Source organism: Mercenaria mercenaria, chromosome 10 (assembly GCF_021730395.1).
Source record: "Mercenaria mercenaria strain notata chromosome 10, MADL_Memer_1, whole genome shotgun sequence".
In the NCBI taxonomy this organism is placed as follows: domain Eukaryota; kingdom Metazoa; phylum Mollusca; class Bivalvia; order Venerida; family Veneridae; genus Mercenaria; species Mercenaria mercenaria.
Genome location: NC_069370.1, coordinates 32223116 through 32243050, shown reverse-complemented (window position 1 = coordinate 32243050; position 19935 = coordinate 32223116). Strand labels below are relative to the sequence as shown.

General features: G+C 35.6%; 3 protein-coding genes across 13 annotated transcripts in view; 1 reads left to right on the top strand and 2 right to left on the bottom strand.

Moving 5' to 3' along the window:
- LOC123560845 (dual oxidase-like) overlaps positions 1–754 on the top strand; it is an 82176-nt gene extending 81422 nt beyond the window's left edge. For all 10 annotated transcript variants that reach the window (XM_053552622.1, XM_053552620.1, XM_053552623.1 and 7 more), the window contains one exon: positions 240–754. In XM_053552622.1, the coding sequence (XP_053408597.1) occupies positions 240–362 (123 nt within the window). In that variant the 3' untranslated portion in view covers positions 363–754. The remainder of the gene's footprint in view (positions 1–239) is intronic.
- A 1664-nt stretch (positions 755–2418) lies between these two features.
- On the bottom strand, positions 2419–8598 carry LOC123560846 (beta-1,3-galactosyltransferase 1-like). Of its 2 annotated transcripts, none has more exons than XM_053552626.1 (3): positions 8255–8598; positions 3892–4057; positions 2419–3455 (listed from the first exon to the last, which is right to left on the bottom strand). In XM_053552626.1, the coding sequence occupies exons 2-3, from the start codon at positions 4052–4054 to the stop codon at positions 2476–2478; spliced, it is 1143 nt and encodes a 380-aa protein (XP_053408601.1). In that variant the 5' UTR covers positions 4055–4057; positions 8255–8598; the 3' UTR covers positions 2419–2475. The 2 variants fall into 2 exon arrangements, with proteins under 2 accessions (XP_053408601.1, XP_053408602.1); XM_053552627.1 differs by lacking the exon at positions 8255–8598 and adding an exon at positions 7211–7434.
- A 1734-nt stretch (positions 8599–10332) lies between these two features.
- The window catches only part of LOC123559486 (coiled-coil domain-containing protein 191-like), a 28571-nt gene continuing 18968 nt past the window's right edge, over positions 10333–19935 (bottom strand). Inside the window, exons 16-19 of the mRNA XM_045351349.2 lie at positions 16907–17085; positions 13889–14006; positions 12057–12211; positions 10333–11459 (exon numbers count right to left, since the gene is read on the bottom strand). Of these exons, the coding sequence (XP_045207284.2) occupies positions 11291–11459; positions 12057–12211; positions 13889–14006; positions 16907–17085 (621 nt within the window). The 3' untranslated portion in view covers positions 10333–11290. The remainder of the gene's footprint in view (positions 11460–12056; positions 12212–13888; positions 14007–16906; positions 17086–19935) is intronic.

Genomic DNA, 19935 nt, shown 5'->3' with positions numbered 1-19935 from the left:
GAAACATGCAAAACGTTAATCAAAATATTTACTTAAAGCTATCATTAATACCAAGCTAAAATAATTTGTATAAACCAAAGATACAGACGATATTCTGAAATACGTTTTGTATTTGTTGTATACCCAGCAGTTGTCATTTCTATATATTCAAAATTAAAGTTCAATACAGCAAGAAAATGAAGTAGCATAGTTTGGACTGCTTTGGAGAAAAATTATCATTTTTTTTATTTTATTTGCAGGTTAGAAAAGTTGGTGTGTTTTCGTGTGGACCACCCGGGGTTACTAAGAGTGTTGAGAGGGCGTGCGTTGAGAGTAGCAGGACTACCAAGGCGTTGTTCGAGCACCATTTCGAAAACTTTTAGATTCTCATGCTACATGTGTTTGAGAATTTAACTACTTTGGTGAAGGTTTAGCCTGCTAGTGACTTTTGAAAAACAGAGCTGCCTGGAAAACGTCATAAAAATTGATGAAACCATATTATATACTGTTTATGTTTCAAAGAAGTCTAGTTTAAGTTCGTTATCTCGAATTCCAAGCGATCGAGCGTTATACTTCGAGATAACCGAATTTTGACTTAAAATGATATGAGCCGCGCCATGAGAAAACCAACATAGTGGTTTTGCGACCAGCATGGATCCAGACCAGCCTGCGCATTCGTGCAGTCTGGTCAGGATCCATGCTGTTCGCTTTCAATGCCTATAGCAATCAGAGAACCGTTAGCGAACAGCATGGATACTGACCAGACTGCGCGGATGCGCAGGCTGGTCTGGATCCATGCTGGTCGCAAAGCCACTATGTTGGTTTTCTCATGGTGCGGCTCAATTATTTTGTGCACCTGTTTTAGGATATCTGCGAGATAGCCGGAGTTTTGAGAAAAGAGAATTCGAGATATCAATTTTTAACTACACTTCGTTTATTTTTACAATTGCATAATAATGATCAAGTTTAAAGTGTATATGACTGGCTGAAATTTTGTATATTATCAATTAAGTCGGATATTGTCACCTCAGAATTATCTGAAACAACCCAAGTTATAACGGACAGTGGTTATGCTATGCAAAACTTGCATTTGTATGATTACTCGCGGACACAGCAAAACTATTTTTTTTTCTAATTTATAACATTTGCGTTTCTTTTAAACAAACAAATCATGTATCATAGTACTTAATCAACACAACCGACGAAATTCGTCGAATATTACATGATGTTGTTAAATAAATAGTGTTTTCATTTTTCAACAGCTAGGTGTTGAAAAAGCTGCACGTCGTTGTCATGTCTTTAAAAACAAAAGAAAGCAAGTGAAACAAAACTGTCACAAAGAAAAGAATGAAAAATTGTACTATTTGCCATTTCAGTAAAAACATGTGAGTTAATACTTGGCCTAGAAGCCTTGTGTTTCCCTATTGAGTTATCTTTATAGAAGATGTTACAATAATAATAGTTAAGCTTTCAAACACTACTATTGTTCATATTTAACTATTTTATTATTTATTATTAATATTTATCTTTTTTATCATTTATTATTATCATAACTAATGTGATGACGGTCTGGTTACTATTAGTTTGTTATTGATATATTCATTACACGTTTCTAAGCTCCAAATAGTGTATTAATACAAACAGTTCTAATTATTAACAATGAGAACCACAGACAGCCGCTATGTGTATCAGATAGTCTAGTGGATGTCTGCCATTGACAACTGTCGCAATTATTTTTTTTTAATGTTTAATAAATACTTTAAGCGTATTTTTCAATACATAAATTGAATAGATACGTTTTGTGGTTATGATTCCACATACGTTTACGTTACGGTTTCTTGTAACCCAAAATGTTTTATGAATAATATCGGGTCAGCGGTATTGCACAGACTTTCACAAAGCGTATTTCAGTTATAGTAGTAATTTTACCATCCACAATATTCGTGTAAAATTTGAGCTTTAATTAGGATTGTACATATGATAAATACATACGAGCCGTGCCATGGGAAAACCAACATAATGGCTTTGCGACCAGCATGGATCCAGACCAGCCTGCGCATCCGCGCAGTCTGGTCAGGATCCATGCTGTTCGCTTTTAAAGCCTACTGGAATTGGAGAGACTGCGCGGATGCGCAGGCTGGTCTGGATCCATGCTGGTCGCAAACCCACTATGTTGGTTTTTTCTTTTGGCACGGCTCATATGTACCGTTCTCTCCGTTTCAGAGATTTAAATAGCAGCAGTGAAAAATGGCTATGTTTTTCTTTTGCTTTTCATTTCATGTTTTTGTTTTTCATAAAACTACAAATAAATAGTTATGTCTTTGTTGTTTCGTCTGATATTTTATACCTGTGATGAAAAACAAAAGGTAGAGTTGGCTGTAAACGTCTCATACATGTAGCCACGACGTACACAATGTCCTTTTTGTTGTGTTTTACACGTTCAAACTAAAGTTGTTTACCAATATCAAGTACATACGTGAAGTTTAGAAAAATGTATCAATTTTCATTTTCGGCTTTCAGGAGATACAGGTTCTCTTTGGTGCTACAATCTATTTCCTTGTTTTCAAGCTGAGCAAATATCACATACATTTCTTTCACAGTAACTTCGTGGCCGGTCGATGCATTCTGAAACGCACATCCGGTCGGCTGCCTCTTTGAGAAAGAGAATCCCCAACTATGAACATGTTTGATATAAATGCTTTCAGCAGCAATACCTGTGATGAAAACATCTTCCATACGAAACAGGTTTGCTTGTGCCGACGATCTGTACAAATCCGACACTATAGAGGATGAAAAACCATAGGCTGTCCCTGAACAATATGTTGGATAAAAGGTCTGAGGAAATTCTTTTGAAGATACGTACCATTTTGAAAACTGGTCTCTAATAGGCGGTGCATTCTTAAACACGTGACAAAGAAAGAAACGCTCTTCTTTGCATTGTGTAAATTCTCGTATTACATTCCCTATATTGATGTACATGTCATCGTCTGATTTTAGGTAAAATTTGGAATTCGAGCAAAAATCATCCAACCACTGGAGCATGGCAATTGATTTCAATGTCAATACATTATAATCGTCCTTCAGTTCCACTTGTATGAGGTCATTGTAAAGCTCCGCCTCTTTTCTTACCTGTCTGTTTATACTGTTATCGTCGCTTTGACCAACTATAAATATAGCTAATGCATTTATTTCACTGAGTTCCGATGCCCACGTGTTTCTAATGGCGTTTCTTTGTAAGAAATGGTCGACTTTACTTATGATTACAACAACAAGATCCCACTGTTCACTCTCGTCAGAGGTGTTCCGAATGCAGACTGTGTGGTTGTTCACTGAGAAACTGAAAATAGTTGCACTTCTGTCCATTTTATCTTGATTCGCGTTATGAAGTTTTCTAAAAGAGCTTTTTCTTCCTGTTCCTGACCATTTCTCCTTTGCGCGAGTAGTACCCGGTATTTGCTCTCGCACAGCTGTGGTATCTGAAGAAGTAAAATTGATGTAAGTTATTGCAAAGACCTTTTAAAATAAGGTACTTGACTTTTTAAAATTAGTTAGCATGAAATAAAAGAGTGCTGTGCCGTGGAATTCTGGTCAAGTTGAACCAATGATTTTGAAGCGTTATGGGTATAACATCACACTCATTATTACTGACAGATATTGGTTCAAGGGATGCAATATTTGCAACTTTTCGGGAGTCTTTCAATTATAAAGAAGTCGATCTTTAAAATCATTGAAAAATCGAACCGTATTTAACGACGACAAAAGTATATAAAACGATTTTGAAATTATCAGCTGGTGCACAATCGCTTGACAACATTATCTGACTTACAAAGAAAGAAAGACAAGCTATTTTCAGATAATATTATTATAAAAGAAAAAAATGGTTTTATTGCTGGAGATTTCAGAAATGTTTACCCGGCTGAAATGTCCCGCTAGAAGTTAGATCCTCTGGTTCAAGGTCGACAAAACTTTCAGTAGGATGATGTTGAACTGGGAAACTTTGATGAGAGTAAAAGAGTAAGTTGACAGCTGCGCATGCGCACAGAAGCAGCAATATGAAACTCAGATAAGTATTCATCTCCTGAAAATAATGAAATAAAAAGTGATAACATTTCACAAAAACATAGAAGTTATGCAGTTTAAATCTCCCTATGATCGCCATATCGTGGTCATCGTTTATTCTGTAAAGTAAGAATTTTGTAAGACAGGGGATCCAATCTCTAAGCTGTAAAAAGTAGTGTTTTTCACTTACGACGTTTTCTTTATGGGACGCCGATATATTGTTTTATATTTTCCATAACATTGTAGAAAACGTAAAAGGGTGGATAATGTGTCGGCTGCTCAATCCAGGGGTCGTTGGTTCGAGCCACACTGGGGGTCACGACCATGACTTGTACTGGTTTTTCCAGGAAGCGGACTCGAGAGTGGTTACAGTAAGCTTGAAGCTTTCATCACAATCGAGCTAAAACAATTAGTATAAACTAAAACGCATGATGCCGATTCTATAAAGCACTGCAACTTGTACAACTATGCCTTAGCGGATGTGTAATTCATTTAGTAATTTCTATAGGAACTATATGCATACATATACATTGACCTGCCTAGTCCAAATAATAAGTCGTTTCGGTACAGCGTCACGGATAACTTTTGACTGTCGCTGTCCCGTCAGAGGGATGACAGATCATAAAATAAGTCATCCAGATAAGCCAAATGAGTAAGGCTATGACCTGCCCTGCTTAGGCGTTTATTTGTTACTATGACGACCGGAAAGGGGTAGTTGAACGGCAACATTAAAAATTATCTGAAAGCATCGGATAGAAGATACGTGTATGTAAAAGTATATTCTGTACAACTTTCAATGAAATTATCAGTAGAAGAGAAAGTAACATATCTCGTATATGACCAAATAAGAGTAATGTAACACCAGTAGCCCCAGTTTTCATAAGCACTAAAATTTCATGGTACATAGCTACCATCAAGGGACTTTCTGGAGGTGATACCTTTGTGACTAAAACGAGTTACATTAAGTGTCAATGGAAACCTGTGTTACCTTTATGATAAAAAGTGTTACGTTTAGCGTTGACGGAAGTGTTACCGTTATGACACCTAGCTTCATAGAATAACTTTAATTTCAGCAGTTTGTTTGATTCATGTTCACAGCGCGTTTCCGAAATACAATATTAGACAAAAAACAACAAGAATCTGGCTGTCTGTATAAAATCTTATCAAAGATTGTTTCTATAGTAACGGATTTATTCTGATACGATTCGTATGTTTTTGCAATATATCTACACTTAATTTTCAAAATGGTCTTAGTGGAAGTTGTTGCAGGCGTGATGCAATTTTATGCATGTTATATTGCCAGTAATGATTTATATAAGCGGAATTTGCGTAACAAAAATAAAATCTGGAAAGTAGATCCCTCGGAAGCACCGAGAACAAGGCAAACAGTGAAAATTGCAGACTCGGTTTGATTGAGTCTGTTCATGAGCAGTAATGGAAAATGCAACACTGCCCACGCCCCCTAGCGCCGGCTTAAGCAGTATTCAATCTTCAAATCTAAATGAGTTGAAATACAAGTAAAGTTTCTGGCCATGTATGCATATTTTGTATAATAAGTGAGAAAATAGATGTCGTCTGATTAAATTTTACATAGTCCAAATGCAACAATTCCACGTCCATGTGTTTATATGATCAATCGATTAAAATGAAAATCAACTGCATGTTATATAGTTCCCTCGTGGTTACGTTTTTTTTATAGAAATGTCATTGGGTCTTCAAAAATTGCTTTTTAGGGTAACTCCCCAAAATTCAGTAGGAAGGGTGGGTATTTACGTGGGCCAGAAACTAAACGATAAACAGACACAATACACACAAAAGTGATTGTATTGGCAAAATTAGTATTCATATGCATTTAGTCACACTTTAAAAGTCCCTAACTTGTGAATGTTATTTAAAAGTCCCTAACTTGTGAATGTTATTTAAAAGTCCCTAACTTGTGAATGTTAACAGTTCCGCTATAAAACTGTGGAAAAATCTCTAGGATTGGGTATTTTGCTGGGTAGGGTCGCGTTACCCTAGACAATATTTATTTATTTGGGTTTTACGGCGCATCAACACAGTATAGGTTATATGGCGCCAAACAGGACTATAAATTTTGGTTCCACATCTCATTTAACCCTAGACAAACAATATGTTATGCCTTGTATAAAATACAAAGAAATTAAGGTGTCTTTTTTTTTTCTTTTTGGAATTTTCACGCTCTTAGAAAGTAGTTTTGTGGTATGATGATTAAACTGGTTTGGCATGTAATGCATGTTTGTTTTGTCTTATCTACAGATCTGTATCTAGATATGAGGAATTCGCTGTAAGCATTTTGTAAGGGGCGTTCTACCGTGCTAATGAAATGCTTAAACACGATTATTCCGTCAGAGTTTGTTAATATACATCTGTAAAGCATTTCTAAGAATGTCGTGTCACTGGAAATGATTTCACACACAGTTTGTCAAGCAGACGGCTGTCACATATCATTTACTAATTATTAAACTGCAACTTTAAAGGCACTGGTCTCAAGATATAAACAACAAAATATTTTTTTAGATATCTGGAAATAAATGCTTTATTTCTTAAGAATGCTTCGAAACTTAATTACTGCCAGACTATATGTTACGGAAACACATGAGAATTAGTTGTTTTACTACTTTTTACGATAATCGAAAAGCGTTTGTAGGTAAACTGCCTCGATTATCGATTCCCGACGCGGTCATCTGTTTTTTTTTTTCTTGATTTGGCATTTTAAAAATAGTTTAGAAACAAATACTCATATTCTAATGTTCATAGTATGACCAAACTTCAATTTGAAAGAAAGATCATTTTTCAGCCAAAATCTGGAGGTCAGTGCCTTTAATGTACGATTTTTATTTGAAATACATAATATGATACATGGATGCAGGTTATGACAACAAGAACTCATTTACGCAATATATATTTTCGGCACCAATTAAAACTGATGATTAACTTTTAGCCTGCTGGCGGCAAGTGATTCTGCCTTTGCAACCAGTGCAGACCAAGATCAGTCTGCACATCCGTGCAGTCTGATCATGATCTGCACATTCGCTATTCAGTCAGTAAATTTTCAGTGAACACACCTCCGAAAAATAAATGGTACTGCCCAAACTGAGTGATGGACCAGTCACTTTTAGAAATTAAGCAGGGTAAAGGTTAACTAACTTACTAGACGTCCCGTGCCTCCTATATTCCAACGTAACTTCCTGATAATTATAAAATATCAATTATTGGCTCGGAAACACATACAGCTGTTTCTGAAACATCTCTTCGCTATGCAACACAAATATCTCATATGAACGAACATAAAAAATAAATACGCAGTATGAAAAGTAGCATTGTTTAATACTTCATTCCGTAGCATAACTATTTTTCAAAGATCAATACTATGAAAGAACTAGGAAAGAACCATCCCTGTTTTTCGGTTATGTACTTTAAAAGAAAACATGTTTTTAGCTTGTTTGACGAAATCAAAAACTGCAACTTTCATCTTATTAATAAATTTGAACATGAAGACAGACATGTTTGGAGGTCACTTCACTAACGATGGACTGACTATACAAACAATCTAACAGAATAAATACTTAACTTTAGGAATCATAAATAAATCTGAATAAGTAATCATGAATCAAAAGGTAAGTATCTATTAGTGTATATGTATATATATTATCAGCTGTTTACAGCCAAATGTTACTAAACACAGACCTATCTTGTAATAGATTAGATGGGAAAAGTCTGGAAAATATCAGCGCTAATACAGGTTAACGATCATTTATAGGCTATAATTATCCCGGAGATATCTTGTTAGAAAGTTTCCATTTCAGAAATTGGAAACAGTCTTGAGATGTTTTTTTTTCTCCTGGAATTTGTTTCTAAAATACAATTAATAGAAAATGCCTAGCGGAATCTCATCCTGAACAGTAAATTATGTAATCACTGGCCGAAGAAGAAAAAATCTCTTCAAATTGATACTTGTTTTTGTTAAAGTGAAATTATTTGTACTTTAGCAATGTAAATTCAAGCAACGGTATCAGTAGAGCAACAGCAAAAATTTAACTGTTTTTTTCTGTTATTGTAACACCGAAACTTCATTTGCTCGAACTAGAGAACAATGCATTACACGAACTAGAATATTTTTTCCAGGGAAATAATCTAATATATATATATCAATGATCTTGTCTTTTCACATATATAAAATAATAAAACAACATACCTTAAGCCGAGAATCATTCTCCTTAAAACTAAATGTAAATATTCCGCGTGTATCGAACTTCCTGAATTTTATTGAGCAAAGTTGTTTTCGTACAATAAAATGTTTCTACTCAGTAGCACATAAAAGTGTGTTTATGACCGCAGAGTTTCTATGTGTATCATAAAGGCAGTGCAGACAGGTGGTAATACGATACCGTTTACATATAACAAATGGCTTGGAAAAGCGGCCAACTACTGGGCGCTTATCAGTAAATACCGTATATACTCTAAAGACTGACATAATCGATTACCGTACTCATTAAAATGCTGCAGACTTTGAATTTGTCTTTATTTGCTGTACGTAACAATCATAAGATTACATTTCCAGGCAACACCAGGACATAAAGCATGCTTTGGACTTTTATTGTAAACAATATTAACGCAGACAAAAATCATTTAAAAACTGCACGTCGTGAACTCATTCTTACCATGGAGCTATAACACACCATCTATCACAACTCCCTGTTCGTACAGACATCTGGCGAATTCTCCTTGCTTTTTACCACTACTTTTACTCGTTTAACATTCTTGCTAGTTGACGCGTAAAGTCTAGGTCCCCAGCAGGGGTTTGACTATATAGAAGATAGATAGATAATTCGTCCTTCACTTCTCATGTATTGCCGCCATCGCTTGCCTACATGATAAGACGTTTTAGGACAGCGTGATAACTTTTGACTGTCCCAGTCCGGTTAGAGGGATATCAGATCATAAAAGAAGCTATCCCAAACTGGTGACTACCTGAACAAATGGCGGGTAATGCAAGATACAGAAAATTTTCTTATGTCAAAAGTTTCCTATACAAGACCTCATGCAGTAGTTACTTCCGAAGGACTACTAGTGTAGGGAATTTCCTCCTTTGGGGTATGACCTAAAAGCTTCCGTTTATAAAGCTAATGCGCTAACCAGAGCTATGAAAGTCTAATATCTGAGTAAACTAGAGCTATCACTGGAGTGACTGATATCCCCAATGTGGATAATGACGTAAGAAAACTATTTTGAATTTGAATAAAATCTGTTTAGAAATAAATTAGATAAGGCGTAAAAAGAATTGTTTGTTTCCGGCATCCCAACCTACCCTAAATTTTTGGCCCGACCCTAAATGTTTTTATGGCCTTGGAGAATATTTTTTTTCAACTTTTTAACAAAAAGTTGCAAAACTTCACTTTTTATGCTTTAAACATGTTCAGTGGTGTTAGAAATCAACTTACTAATGCTCTAAAGGCATAACCCCCTTGTTTGTATTCATTTTTCGACATAAAAATAGTTTCCGAAAAGTCTCGCTTAATAAAAAAAAATTCCAAAAAAAAAAAAAATTTCCGACCTAACTACCCTAATTTTTTTGAGCATGTTACCGGAAACAAAGAATTTTTTTTTGGTCTAAAGTGAAAATGTGTCAAAACTTTAACCGAAATTCAAAATAAAAAGGGACATAATTCATAAAATATTGGTGTCAGAGTAAATGGACCTTGTGTCATATGGTGTGGAACAAATCTTTTAAGTTTAAACCAAATCCATCAAGTTATAACAGAAAAATAGTGAAAATGTACCAAATTAGGATGCAGATGTTGATGTCAGCTGCATAGCTCTCCATATACTCTACATAGTCATGTTTTAAGGGAAAAACAGGGAACAAAACAATAAAAAATTCGACGTAAAGTCGGAACAATATGCAAATGTCCACAAGATGTATGCCAAATTTTATTTGTATCAGACCGAAACTGTACGAGTTCGAGTACACAAGGTATCAAGGTATCATAAAATTAAAACAAGGGGTTACCGGGTTAACTCCAGACAAGTCTCAACAGTATATGCACATCCACTTGATGTTGTTCATATTTGAACAAAATTGAAACTACAGAACTATTGTATACAAGAGGTCGTGAGAAAAACAAATGACTGACAGATCAAACGCTATATGCCTTCTGGGTCTTCAACACTGGGCATTAAAAAGTTTGCTGTTCATGAGAAAACTTCTTGGGGGATAAAGGATAATTGCCATCTCTTAGCACTTCATGCCGTGAAATAAGCTAAAATATCTACTCATTTTTCATATTTATTCTTATAAAAATCTACAAGTATTGAGCAAATTACTAAATACATTGACTGAACCATTAGGCTGTAAGTTAAGATGTACCTTACATTAATCTAATAAATAAATACAAAAGACAATAACTTTAAATTGGCTGATATGTTTTTGAAGGAAGTTACATTATTAATTTGAACTGAACATAAATTCAGTGATTTTTATCACTGATAAGTGTTATTTTTGGTGTAACATATAAGCTTCTATGTTCATGTACGATACCAGAGGGGTCAAACTTTGAGATACAAGCATTCCCTATGCTTGAAGATGTTTCCTTATGCATGCAATATCAGAATAGTCCACTCTGGTAGAGCTTAAACCAGCAGCAGCAAAGGGCCAGTTATTTGAGGCAACTAAGATTATCTGCACTCAGCTCTGAACAGAATATGCACAACAGAAACAACCTAGGTGTCTGGATCTTCGTTTGATTTTTTGTTTTTGTTTCAGGTTTAGCACCATATTTTCAACTGGATTTCATTTATGCAATGGCAGAGAGTTAACTTAAACAATGTTCCTGGATTTTGTACCACCAGTACTAAGCCGTTCTCCACAAGTAACTGCCAACTTCCTCACATGAATCAGAGGTGAAGGACGAATGATTTCAGACACAATGCCTTATCTCAAATCGTCACAGAGAAAATGCACATCGCCCGTGGACCAAACTCATGACCCCGCAATTCGTAGATCTGCCCTCTCCATATTGAGCTAGGAATGCTAATTCTTCATTGAATAATATAAACCCAATCTAGAAGTTTGAAAATGGCAGCAATGAAGGCATTTTTCTTGCCGTTGAAGAACACAATCTGAAAATATCCTCCCAAACATCTCTTCTTGTTTTGTCATTTCGTTCTCCGCAAAAATAATTTTTTATCTCAAAATATTAAAGTACTTTTTTTCTATATGATTAAATAAATATCATATATGAAAGTCTTTGCTGGTATCAACTGATGTTGAAGGTTCAAAATCTGGTAAAATTGAGGCCACTTTCTGTCGTAACTCAGCACGTCTTTTTTCTCGAAGTTTCTCTTTCTCAATCTCTTCAGGAAGCTTTCTCCAAGCAGTAAAATGTCTTTTAAATAACAATCTGAAAAAAAACAACAATAATCGACAAATGTAACAAGTGCTACTTTTTACAAAACTGGCGTATCTAAATATGTCATGATTTAACAGATATGTTTAACCTTTATAACGTTATGTGGTTGTCACTGCTGGGGAAATACTATCTACTGATGAGAATAATGAATGAAAACACTGCCTAAGTGTGTAACGTTCTCTCTACTTGTAGAGTTGTAAAAGAGGTGTTTTCTGTCATTCTAAGCTAAGAATAAGGAATTTCCATATAAATTGGGCATCAGAAGGAGATGGCTAATGTGCATGTATAAAAATATGCGTGCACCCTTTAATATAGACATCCATGTGTATTTTTCATATGTGCACGGATAATTGTAAGTGCATGTATATACACACACACATCTCCATATAAGCGTGCTCCTACATATTTACACGTATAAAAATATACACATTTATGTATATATTTATGCATACACGCATATTTTTATACATGCACGTATATTCTGAAATATGTGCACAGGCAAAGCAGACTTGACCCACATGGTACACCATACTTTTAAAGGATCTTCTTATAGATGAGATTGAAAAGAAAAGTGTTGTAAAAACTTACCTCCTATAGTGTTCCCGAGCTCTTCTATCTTTTTCCCAGGATGCAACTTTTTCTTCATTTGCATAGTCCCTCCAAACTTGGAGTATTTTATTTTTAATGTTCATTTCATAATGCATCTTAGCCTTGTGTTCTTCTATAATCATGTGATGTTTGTACTGACATATATGAAAAATTGAAAAGTCTGCATTATTTTTTACATTTAAGTTAACCTTTAATATATGAAAATGCAAACAGTATAAACTTACTAACGTTAGCTGGTCAATAATGTTTACTACTGACTAGCAAACCTTTTCACAAGGTTACAAACGAACTTCATTCTCTCGAACTCGTATTAGCATACAAACACCAACATTCGCTTGACCTCATAGTCAAGTCCTGGCTCACTTCTCATATAATACATAGTGTTCGATGGGCTGACTTACAGATACTGTGAAATCATTAATATTCGTGGGGGACTAATTTTCGTGGATTTCGTGGTTGAGTAATTTCACGAAATTTAATCCCAACGAACATGTAAATTTCCCATTCATTTTATGTTCAATAGTTGAAATCCACCAATTCATATCCCCATGAAATTGCCGTTTTGACCAAAACCACGAAATTTAATGCCCACGAAATTAAATGATTTTACAGTAACTTGAACAAATTTTGCCTGTCCTATCAGGTTTGAGTGAATGAAGTTCGACTGTATCAATAAATTTTCACTGATTTTTCTTTTCCAGTTTTGACTCAAGTGTTGAGTATAGACGGGTCATATAGCACAAACTATGGCTTAGCAATTTATATAACAACTCATGCAATAATACAAGTTATAAGAAACACAGCTTTTGATAAGAAAAACTGCTTTTCAGAGAAAAATATGCCAGAAACAATGTGCCTATCAAGTATGACGATCATATGTCAAAGCATTCTGAAGTTATTGAGCAGAAACTAAATTGCAAACAGAAAAGGCCACAAGCACCATCAGATATGTCCATCTAATCACTTCATATGACACAGACCATGACCTTTGACTAAAACAATCTCTAAAGTCAAGTGTGTTTTTTCTAAACTTTCCTGTCACTGTCACTGTGACCTTGACCTTTGACCTCCAAGGGACAGATAGGTGGATAAATGGATGGCCTACATCATAAGATATGTGCCACTGGGCATAGAAATATGATTCCAAACTGCACGAATTTTTCATAAATAACTGAATAGAACTCTGACAATAAAGCAACTAGTTTTTACTTGTTATTTACACTGACTTTATTCTAATAAATCAATGTTCTTACTTTAATATAAGGTTAAAGGTCAGTAATTCAAATCCTTCTTTGTTTCATATAAAAAACGACAACTTCATGTCGTCTTTACGTATCTTTAGAGAACATCACTTTTTCCTACACCAATTTTTCATGAAAGTTCTATCGCAAATTAACGAAAAAATGAAAAAAAAATAGGGGGTTGAATAGTTCCTAGTGAAATGCCAGTCAGTTGTGGTCTGCTACTCTAAAAATGGCGCATATTTGCTCTCCTCCGCACAATAAACACCTACTTCCGGTTTCGATCTGCAAAACTTGCCACGTGGGTTGTATGAACATGAAAACTGTCTCATTTCATGCAGAATGTATTCTAGTAGCGAAAAAGTGTGATTAAAGCACTCGTTCTACACGAATTTGCGCAGAAAATGGGAAAATTAGGATCTATTTATTATGGACTTCTTTCGACTACACCACGGAAGCACATTTTTGACCGAATTACTGACCTTATTCCTATAACACACTGAAAACAGTAACACAGAGTGATCCCTTTTCAAAATATATGTAATATGTACATATTATATGAGTACATACCAGTCTCCAGTTTTGGAAGCAATGTTTGATTGCCAGGAAATCTGACATTTGTTTGGCCAGAGATTCTTTCTCCTTCCATTCTTCCTTCACATGGTAGTGCCATGCTAACAAAACTTTCCTGTAATATATATAATCCAATATGAACATTCTGCCACTTAACTTTTTTCTGCTGAAGTCATATCCAAACTTAATTTTTTGCAAATACTGTGAAATAATTTTATTTTGAGGTTATTAAATTTCGTGATTTTGACAAAAATGACTATTTTGTTGGAACATGAATAAATGGAATTTAATGTTAAAGAAACGATAAACTGAAATTTCAGTAATTCTTTGGCATTGAATTTTGCGGAATTTCAAAACCATGAAATCAATTAAAATTAGTCTCAAACCAATATAAATGATTTCATAGTGGCATTTTTTCAAAGTATACATTAGGTACTGCCATGCTACTTTTAACCTTTACCCTGTTGAATTTCTAAAATGGGATTGGTCTATCAATCAATTTGGGCAGTACCATTTACTGTTGGAAGGGGTGTTCACTGAAAATTTACTGACTGAACAGCGAACAGTGCAGACCAAGATCTGCACAGGTTGCAAAGGCAAAATCACTTGCCCCCAGCAGGTTAAAGGTTAAGTATCTTAGAGCCTTTATGAATTCTAATCTTATTTCTTTATTTATGTCAATATGAACAAGGTTTTTTCTGACACTGTTGTTTAAGAAAAATATTTATCACTGTTGATTCATTATTTATCTTGGGGGCCTCAATGGCCGAGTGGTTAAGGTTACGGACTTCAAATCACTTGCCCCTCATCGATGAGGGTTTAAGTCTCACTCAGGGCAGTGAATTTTTCATGTGAGGAAGCCATCCAGCTGGCTTACGGAAGATAGGTGGTTCTACCTAGATGCCCACCCATGATGAAATAATGCACGGAGGGGCACCTGGGGTCTTCCTCCACCATCAAAGCTGGAAAGTCGCCATATGACCTATATGTGTGTTGGTGTGATGTTAAACCAAACAAAATAAGTACGATAAATATTATTAATTAGATGAAGTATGAAAATTTCTAATGTAATACTTCTAAATCTGCATCTCAGAAGATTAAACAAATATTTGCTATAACTGAGAATCAAGTTAAAAATAATTATTGTTATCTTGATCAGTTAATTATTTACACTACCAAGTAAACATCCATCTTTAGTTTAAAACAAGAGGGCCATGAAGATCCTGTATCGCTCACCTGACCTAGGAATCATCAAGATTAACATTCTGACCAAATTTCATTAAGATATGGTCATAAATGTGGTCTCTAGAATGTTAACTAGCTTTTTCTTTGATTTGACCTGGTGACCTAGTTTTTTTCCCTACATGACTTAGATTCAAACTGGACCTTGAGATCATCAAGATTAAAATTCTGACCAAGTTTCATGAAGATACAGTCATAAATGTGACCTCTACAGTATTAACAAGCTTTTCCTTTGATTTGACCTGGTGACCTAGTTTCTGACCCAAGATGACCCAATAATATCGAATTCGTCCAAGATTTTATTTAAGGTAACATTCTGATCAAGTTTCATTAAGATTGGGCCAAAATTGTGACCTCTAGAGTGTTAACAAGCTTTCCCTTTGATTTGACCCGGTGACATAGTTTTTGACCCCATAAGACCCAGATTCAAACTTGACCTATATATCATCAAGATAAACATTCTGACCAAGTTTCATTAAGATATGGTCATAAATGTGGCCTCAAGAGTATTAACTAGCTTTTTTTTTTATTTGACCTGGTGACCTAGTTTTTGACCCTACATGACCCAGATTCAAACTGGACCTTGAGATCACCAAGATTAACATTCTGACCAAATTTCATGACGATATAGTCATAAATGTGGCCTCTACAGTGTTAACAAGCTTTTCCTTTGATTTGACCTGGTGACCTAGTTTTTGACCCCAGATGACCCAATATCAAACTCATCCAAGATTTTATTGAGGGTAACATTCTGACTAAGTTTCATTAAGATTGGGCAAAAATTGTGACCTCTAGTGTTAACAAACTTTTCCTTTGATTTGACCTGGTGACCTAGTTTTTGACCCCATAAGACCCAGATTCGAACTTGACGTAAAGATCATCAAGATTAACATTCTAACTAAGTTTCATGAAGATACAGTCATAAATGTGGCCTCTAGAGTGTTAACAAGCTTTTCCTTTGATTTTACCTAGTGACCTAGTTTTTGACCCTATCGGACCCAGATTTTAACTTGATCTATATATCATCAAGATTAACATTCTGACCAAGTTTCATTAAGATATGGTCATAAATGTGGCCTCAAGAGTGTTAACTAGTTTTTCCTTTGATTTGACCTGGTGACCTAGTTTTTGACCCCAGATGACCCAATATCGAACTCATCCAAGATTTTATTGAGGGTAACATTCTGACCAAGTTTCATTAAGATTGGGCCAAAATTGTGACCTCTAGAGTGTTAACAAACTTTTCCTTTGATTTGACCTGGTGACCTAGTTTTTGAACCCGGATGACTCAATATCGAAATCGTCCAAGATTTTATTGAGGGTAACATTCTGACCAAGTTTTATGAAGATTGGGCCAAAATTGTGACCTCTAGAGTGTTAACAAACTTTTCCTTTGATTTGACCTGGTGACCTAGTTTTTGAACCCGGATGACTCAATATCGAAATCGTCCAAGATTTTATTGAGGGTAACATTCTGACCTAGTTTTATGAAGATTGGGCCAAAATTGTGACCTCTAGAGTGTTAACAGTCTTTTCCTTTAATTTGACCTGGTGACCTAGTTTTTGACCCCAGATGACCCAATAGCAAACTTGTCCAAGATTTTATTGAGGGTAACATTCTGACCAAGTTTCATTAAGATTAGGCCAAAATTGTGACCTCTAGAGTGTTAACAGTCAAATTGTTGACGACGACGACGGACGGACGACGGACACAGGGCGATCACAAAAGCTCACCTTGAGCACGTTGTGCTCAGGTGAGCTAAAAAGATTTACCTTTGTAAAGATTTTTCAAAATGTTGTTTTGCTATTTCTTCTTCTTGTTTTGCTATGACCACAAGTTTCTTCATAGGTATAAGACCTCTATATTTGAGTAGAGATTTCTCAAAGTGTTTGTCAGCCATTTCCGTCTGCTGTCGTAACTTCTCTTCCTGCAACAGTCGCTCCGCTTCCCTCTGAACAAAACAAACAAAATTTTAAATCATACACTGTTGTGAACCAGTATACTCGAAAGTGACAAAAAGGGATTCTAATCATTTGTGAAACTGTACTTTTTTTCACCCAAAAGGGAAGTTGAATTCATATATTGTTGTAAATACATTATCAGTTGCATTTTTGGGGGATCCGTATGAAATTTTGAAACATTTAACATGTTAAGAACATTTTTACTGCACACACATCCTCTTGCATGCCTAGATACCTTCTAAATGTAGTTGCTCATTTCAGTATTGTATTTGAAAACAAAAATATTGCACATATCATGTACAATATGACCATACAAATGAATTTCTTTAATGCAAGTTGTTACACTAAAAAGGACCTTCCTATAAAAATTTGCTTTAAAATATGAAAGAGCAGTCTAAAAGACATCCATATCCCCAGATGCTGTGTTTTATAGTAGAATGGGGCTAAATTAGTGATGAAGGAAGCTGAAGTTATGGTTTTGAATACCCAGTCATTCTTCAGTAAAAGTAGGGGAGAAAACCCAAACAAGAGCTGTTGGAGGACAGAAATGCTTGCTTATTCAACAGCCTTGCCAACTGAATGAATATAAAATTCGAAAAAGAGGCATAATTTTATGAAAATGCAGAGTTATGGAACTTGTGCACTGCATGTTAGATTATTACAGTCAATAAGTGTGTGAAGTTTCAATGCATTCCTGTAAGTGGGTACTGATATACTAGCTTACGTACAAAAACTTAACCAAATCAGGATGCCGACGCAGACATACGGGTGGAGATAAAAATATTTAAGACAATTTTAGTTCTTGCATCTCCCATCTCATTGTCATCTATCATTACAGTATGTTTCATTATATTCCTTTCAGTTCTTTTAAAGTAATTGTCAAGACAACAAAGTGTGGCGGACAGACAGACGAACTGAATTTCTATCCTCCTTCCACTTCCGTGGTGGCGGATAAAAATTGTTGAAACTAGAAATGTGTCCATGGGACACAGATGCCCCCACTATATGACAAAGGACACAAATTTTTTCCTAGGTCAGGGGCCATAACTCCTACAATACTGAATGAATCCGTACACGAAACCCCAGGTGCAAAACTACACATGCTGACCAACATTCCTGTAAAGTTTTGTGACTCTACGTCAAATACTTTTGGAGCTAGGCGCGACACAACATTTTCGGAAGGATGGACGGACGGACAAGGGCAAATCTATATGCCCCCCCCCCAAAGTGGGGGCATAAAAAACAAGAGATCACAGAGTGATCTTGGTGCCCACCAATGTGCCATTTTTGTGTGTTCCAAATTTCAAGATTTATTGACTAGCTCAAGGTCAAGTTTCATTTCCGTACATAACACTGTGCATGTGGTCTAAATTCGAAAGCTGTAGCTTGAGAAATGTGAAAGTAGGTCACTAGATCAATTTCAAGGACAAAGTTCTTTGTACACAAAACTATGCATGTGCATCAAGTTTGAAGACTGTAGTTTGAGAAATATGAAAGTCGGTCATAGGTCAATCTTAAGGTCAAAGTTTATTTCGGTACACAAAGCTATGCAAGTGGTCCAAATTTGAAGGCTGTAGCTTGAGAAATGTGAAAGTAGGTCACTAGGTCAAAATCAAGGTCAAATTTCACTTCAGAACACAAATCTATGCATGTGGTCCAAATTTGAAGCCTGTACCTTCAAAAATGTGAAAGTAGGTCACTAGGTCAATGTAAAGGTCAAAGTTTGTTTCGGTACACAAAACCATGCATGTGGTCCAAATTTGAAGGCTGTAGCTTGAGAAATGTGAAAATAGGTCACTAGGTCAAAATCAAGGTCAAATTTTATTTTGGAATACATAACTATGCATGTGTACCAAATTTGAAGCCTGTACCTTTAAAAATGTGAAAGTAGGTCACTAGGTCAATGTATAGGTCAAAGTTTGTTTCAGTACATAAAACCATGCATGTGGTCCAAATTTGAAGGCTGTAGCTTGAGAAACGTGAAAGTAGGTCACTGGGTCAAAATCAAGGTCAAATTTCATTTCGGAACACGAAATTATGCATGTGGTCCAAATTTGAAGCCTGTACCTTCAAAAATGTGAAAGTAGGTCACTAGGTCAATGTCAAGGTCAAAGTTTATTTCAGTGCACAAAACTAGGCATGTGGTCCAAATTTAAAGGTTGTAGCTACAGAAATGTGAAAGTAGGTCATTAGGTCAAAACCAAGGTCAACTCATATCAAGGTTAATCTTGCCACTCAAAACCATACATGTGGTCCAAATTTGAATGTTGTTGGTTATTGACAAGAAGTTTATAAAAGCTTTTCCCTATATAAGTCTATATGAACCATGTGACCCCCAGGGCGGGGCCATATTTGACCCTAGAGGGATAATTTTAATAAACTTAGTAGAGAACCACTAGACGATGCTACATTACAAATATCAAAGCCCTAGGCTTTGTGGTTTGGACAAGAAGATTTTCAAAGTTTTTCCCTATATAAGTCTATGTAAACCATGTGACCCCCGGGGCGGGGCCATATTTGACCCTAGGGGGATAGTTTGAACAATCTTAGTAGAAGAACAGTAGATGATGTCACATACAAAATATCAAAGCCCTAGGCCCTGTGGTTTTGGACAAGAGGTTTTTCAAAGTTTTTCCCTATATAAGTCTATATAAACCATATGACCCCCGGGGCGGGGCCATATTAGACCCCAGGGAAATAATTTGAATCATCTTTGTAGAGGACCACTAGATGATGCTTCATACCAAATATCAAAGCCCTAGGCTCTGTGGTTTTGGGCAAGAAGATTTTCAAAGTTTTTCCCTATATAAATCTATGTAAATTATAGAAATAAACAAAGG

Excerpts from the sequence above, each read along its gene's own strand:
- LOC123560846 (XM_053552626.1), bottom strand. The coding sequence starts at position 4,054 with ATGAATACTTATCTGAGTTTCATATTGCTGCTTCTGTGCGCATGCGCA. Across the intron at positions 3,456-3,891 it reads TAGCGGGACATTTCAGCCGG|ATACCACAGCTGTGCGAGAG; the intron begins GTAAACATTTCT and ends TTACTTCTTCAG.